General features: G+C 36.9%; 1 protein-coding gene across 4 annotated transcripts; it reads right to left on the bottom strand.

Annotated features, from left to right (window-relative positions):
- Positions 1-867: 867 nt before the first annotated feature.
- Positions 868-4,033, bottom strand: LOC106780283 (scarecrow-like protein 22). Of its 4 annotated transcripts, none has more exons than XM_014668556.2 (2): positions 3,746-4,033; positions 868-3,652 (listed from the first exon to the last, which is right to left on the bottom strand). In XM_014668556.2, the coding sequence occupies exon 2, from the start codon at positions 3,488-3,490 to the stop codon at positions 1,265-1,267; it is 2,226 nt and encodes a 741-aa protein (XP_014524042.1). In that variant the 5' UTR covers positions 3,491-3,652; positions 3,746-4,033; the 3' UTR covers positions 868-1,264. The 4 variants fall into 4 exon arrangements, with proteins under 4 accessions (XP_014524042.1, XP_022632642.1, XP_014524041.1 ...); XM_022776921.1 differs by having other exon boundaries at positions 868-3,589; XM_014668555.2 differs by having other exon boundaries at positions 3,751-4,033.
- Between the last annotated feature and the right edge of the window lie 1,513 nt (positions 4,034-5,546).

Below are 5,546 nucleotides of genomic sequence, written 5' to 3'. Positions count from 1 at the left end.
TTCAGCGACGTACGTATTATAATAATATTAATAGTAATAATCATAATGCTAATAATGGTAATAAAAGAGTAATGAATCCTGCGACTTACTTAACCCGTTATGATTGACCATAGGAGAATTATAAAATGAAGATTAGTTATACCCTATAGATACATGTGTTTGAGAGAATTTAGGTGACAGGATCCTACAAAAAATTTTCAGGCTATCCTTGGTAATATATTCATGAGAGCAAACGAATCATGATGGGAAAAATGAAGTAAAAATAACGAGGAATTCAAATCAAAACTCCAGCAGTTACAGAATTTTATATCAGATTCATTTTTCAATTAGATTTTAGCATAGATTTGGGATCCAAAAGTATCTAGAGTTATTTTCAACCTCCAGAGATCAGCCGTGACAAATGGCAATTAACTATGACTTCTTTGGGTTGATTTACTAAGTAATAATAAACAAATTACGGCATTAGATTGAAGTAGCTGGCTGAAAACTAGGCATAACTATGGAAATGGAAAAAAAGTGTCAATGCTATGAAATGTAGAACGGAACCACTAATATCGGAGTAGGTTATGATACACAAATGAGGGTCTGAGTCCAAAGAAATTATTGGTCAACTTTAAACTGAAAGACTTGAAGCATAATTGTGCAGATTAGTTAATGACTAAGTTGTGATGAATGGTACAGCAACAAGTGCTCAGATAAGTACTCAACAACCACAATAACTATTCATAAAAATTTGGCCTCATATGAATTCTTCCAGGGGAAAGGTATGCATCAAATGGAAATTTTGCAAACTATCAAACTAACTGAAGAATTCACACTGAATAAAATAGGGTGCAGTTCATGAGCTATCTTCAACTACATGAGTAGTTTCACAGAGCAAATTGAGCCAGTAGCATTGCAATAGAGAGAAAGAGAGACTTTATCAGGATCAAACAAAGCCTCAACTTTACAGGATAATTAGTGTTACTTGTCAAGCATACAAGAAAAGTTCATCACTTTAAGCAATGAAAATGGGGCAAAATGCAGAAATAAAATGCCCATATTTATAGAAATACACTAAATATCAGAAATCATAAACTGGCATTCAGTTGCTAATTAATATGTTCACTTGCTTTACTGAAAAATAAATCCTAAAAACAGTTCATTAGCATGGAACCATGGCCAAGGCAAATTGAAGCAAGAAAGATCATAAAAAGCAGTAAGTCGTGAAGCACCTTTGAATTTAAAAATTAATTGGCAGTTCAAAGATGCAAAGTGCCTCTCGTCAGCATCTCCAGGTTGAAACTGAGATGAGATCCTTCCTTTGCCAGCAAAGAACCAGGGAAGACTGTCTTTTCTCAACATGAAATCCCTTACCTGGAGTCCTCTGCACCAAACACTCTGCTTGAGATTCTGTAAAGTTACTGAAGGTCAATGGTGAAAACCCAGATGACAAGAGAAGGTTTTTCCAAGAAAGTGTTCTTTCCTGAAAACCATGTCGACCCAAAACAAGCTTCTCCATTGCGGGTTGAAGATAATATTTCTCAATCATCTGAAGGACATCTGGGTGAACATTAACAGCATCAAGTGATTCAAGCAGCCCTGAATAAGATTGAAGTGCAAAATTCAGATGCTGAGGAAATGGTGCATCAGTTCGATCGCAACTTCTATCCAATGTAACCACAACTTTTGGCATGAGCTGCTTCACAAAGCGAAGGGCCAAAGGAAGATATGATGGGTAGCTTGAGAATGAGCCAATAGGCATGTTAACCACCACAGCTTCGCAATCACGAAGTGGCTGGGGCCATGAAGCAGAATTTAAAGATTCAAAGCTCAAAATCTCAAGCTCAAAGGACATGTTTATCTCGCCAGCATATTGCTTCAAATTCTCCTGAGTGAAACTGAGCTCAATTTCATCATGGTGGGAGGGTGACACAAATGCTGTGATCCTGAGTTCAGGAGCACCTCCGTTTCTCAGTGCTAACTCTTGCATGAAAGAAGACCACTGTCCACCAAACCCAATATCAAAATCAATTATGTGAATGCGATCAAATCCTTCCACAGCTTCAAGCAGTGCTTGATTACAAGTGAAATTGGCGAACTGCAGAACTGGTGAGATTTCTGAGAATGATTTGTAAGCACCAATTTTGAGCAGAAGGCCTGTGGGTGAGAAGGTCATAGAACTGTTGTTGGCATTTGAATGAAGTCCTAATTGCAAGGCCTCTTTAAAATAAAAAGCAGCCCTCTGAAAAGGCCTCCCAAAGGGGGAAAGTTGGTGATTGAGCCGCGCCAATATCCCGTGCGCGAGTTCCAGATTACCGGCATCGATCAGCTCTGCAGCCTTGAAAAGCTGTTCAGTTATAGCCTGTTGAAGCTGGTGGGTTGCCAAATCTTCACCGCTGGGGCTCGCCATTTTCTGCTTTGGGGCCACCAGCATGGATGACCTCTGCAGCAGATGGTGAGGAAGCAGTTGAAGCTGCTGTTGCTGCCTCCGTAGTAACAGCTCTTGGCCAGAGTCCAAAAAGGGTGCCTTAGGAACCTGATAATTTGGGCCACAATTCAGGCGTTTTGCCGGAGGCTGTGGGAGAAGCTGATGATGTTCTTGCAACTGAGCATAATTCAAAGGCAAAACGGAACCTGGGTTTGCCATAAATTGAGTTTGATTTTGGTTCAAAATAAACTGGGGATTGAGAACTTGCAGCTTCTCATCCAGAGGCTCTATTGCTGGATGCTGTTGTTGTGGCTGAAAAACACCATGAGAGAGTGAAACTGGCGAGAGATTGCTAGCTGAATCAGGGAACCCATGGTTAGGTGGATTCACACCAGAACCAATTCTGGAAATATTGGAGTTAACATTACTATGGGAATTAAAAGGGAAGTCGGAACAATTCCCAGGACCAGAAGGATCAATGCTGCTCACAAAGTTGACACTGGGAATGGGATCAAGCACAGAACTTTGATCCACCAAACTAAAACCCACTCCAACCCCATTGAATTCAACATCCTGAGAGGCGCTTCCACCCTGCAAAAGCTTGGTCAATCCCACAGATGGGTCCTCAATGTCCCCCATAATTAATTTCAAAATGGAATTATCTTGACCAGATGACTCAGACAACACACTCTCCCAATCCTCCATTCTCAGCCCACATCTTCCCTGTCCAACCTCTAACCCTGCTTGAGGTGGGTTGTTCTCCTTTTCAGTCGAGACCTTCGCTGCTCCAGCGCCGGTGGTGCTATCGGTAGAGCCGCAACCTCCACCGCAGCCGCTGCTGCCGCGTGAGGAAGACAGTGTAGAGGAGGATGTAGGAGGGCTTGTTTTCCTTTTGAGGTCCAAACCAGAAGTGGGCTCAATGCCCACATAGCAATAGTTTTCCCTGTGGGGATTCCACCTTTGCAGAAATTGCTCTTGCTGTGGGAGTAACAGCGAATCTGAAACAGCAACAGCACCAGAAGCAAAATCTAACACCCCGTTCCCTCTAAATTCCTGAAAGGGTAGGGGCACGGCCTTCATCTAAATCAACCCCAGCAAGTTGGTAGAAGAGTAAACTCCACCCCCACAAAAACCACGAAATTGGGTTTCAGTCAAGGACTCGGCGCACAAATTGATGACCTCAAAATACCAAGTAGGAAATTTTTGGTGAGAACAAAAGACAAAGATCTGAGCTTTAACACCCTAGTTGTCAAATACATGGAGTTTAGTTCGACAAACCCATTTCAGCAACAAGAAACAAGAAACAACAAACAACTATAACAGTAACAAACACACCTCACCTCATTCATTCTCCTCCTCCATCTTCTTTCACTTGCACAGCTTCCTCTTGTTTTTCTCCAATATCCCTATTTCTTTTTTGTTTCTCTCTCTTTTATGTGATGGTTCAAAAACCCATCTTTGTTCTTCTTGTGATGTGCACAGTACAAAAAGAAAAAAGCTTTAAATGGGGTTTTCTTTCTTTCTCTTGTCTGTGGAGTACCCTTGTCCTCCTTGTGTTTTCTGCTGTGGATGGATGCGTGCAACATATAAAAGTGGTAAAGTGCTCTCTCTCTCTCTCTCTCTCTCTCTTTCTCTCTCTTAAAATTTATGCTTATTAATATAATATTTATGTGGCTTTTGTCTGTAGACGTTGTTATCTCGCATGGTAGGGTCTCTGTCACACTCTGTCCCCACTCGCAAATGTAGTGCGCACAATTTATAATTTTGTTTTCAGAAAGGTGTATGTTATATTATCTCTCCATTTCTTAACATTCTGTTTGTTTTTCTAACTATTGTTTAAGATTTTTATTATTAAATACTTATAAATAAGTTTTTTATTTTTGTTTTAAATTTTTTTTCGTAAAATCTAAAATTACAAATAAAGTAAAAATTATATTTTGACATTAACTATTATAGCAGCATTTAATAATTATTGTCCATTTTCCTCTTTTTCTGAAATAACTTATTCAATAACTATATATCTCAAGAACAAAGATTAATTAATCATTTAACTACACTGTTTAATCAAATAATACTTTTTTAAATGATCAAATATAAAATAAATACAAGAAACAATTGAACAATATATACTTATTAAAATATTAAATATAAAGTATTACTATTTAACTGATCAAATATATTTTTATATAAAATAATAATAAGCTCTGAAGATTTATTAATTGATTAAAAAATAGATATGAATTTGGAAATTGTACATTTTAATTATTGATGGCAGAATTTCATTTAGAAATTTACCTTTTAAAATAAATTTCTTACAACTTTCTCATTAAATTCCTTTGTTTTTTCTAAAGTGAAATATGCTCTTCTTTTTTCTTAAGTTATAACAACAAAAATTGTAATTAGTCTATATTAAAAAAAATTTATTATGCTTGGTCTCCTCACTAATTATAGCAATGAATTTAGTCTTTCATTTTTAATGACATTAAATTTCATTCTATATGACAAATAATGTTTCATGTAGATATTTGGACTACATATACTTGTATTGACATGTGGTAGTTATGTGTTCAATTTTTTTAATGAATTTTTTCTTTTAACATGGAGCTCTTGATTTCATGTGTGAGTATCGTCTGCCTTCATAATGATCAACAACATTGTAGGGTGACTCATATCATCTCCCTCTACACATGAAGATCTCTCTTCTTCCTCTCTAAAACAAAACTTGTCATACAATGTCGCCATGCAACTCCAAACCACCACTATTGTTTGTCACTCCAGAGCCATAACGTCGTCATTGGTGTTACTCTTTATAGAAATACGTAACAAAATGTTTATGGGCAGACAATAACTAAGAGGAGAATAAATTGATTTTTTTATAAAAACAATGCTTTTTTTATAAAATCTTTCTTCTTTAAAAACTAATTTAACAATACAAATAATTACTTCAGATAATAACAAGTAAATAATAGAGTGTAGGGAAAGAGAAGCTTACACAAGTGATTTTATATTAGTTCAGATAAAAAAATCCTACATTGAGTTGTTAGTCTCTTTAAAAGATTGATTAACCAATAACTAATAAGTAACCAGAACTTACAACAATAGAATAAAGTAGAGGATTAGAGTTCACCTATCTTGA

The sequence above is a fragment of the Vigna radiata genome, unplaced genomic scaffold (assembly GCF_000741045.1).
Source record: "Vigna radiata var. radiata cultivar VC1973A unplaced genomic scaffold, Vradiata_ver6 scaffold_171, whole genome shotgun sequence".
Lineage (NCBI taxonomy): Eukaryota > Viridiplantae > Streptophyta > Magnoliopsida > Fabales > Fabaceae > Vigna > Vigna radiata.
The sequence above is the reverse complement of the archived record's forward strand: the minus strand, read 5'-3'. Positions and strand labels throughout refer to the sequence as shown.

Coding starts and splice junctions, on each gene's coding strand:
- LOC106780283 (XM_014668556.2), bottom strand. CDS start 3,490: ATGAAGGCCGTGCCCCTACCCTTTCAGGAATTTAGAGGGAACGGGGTG.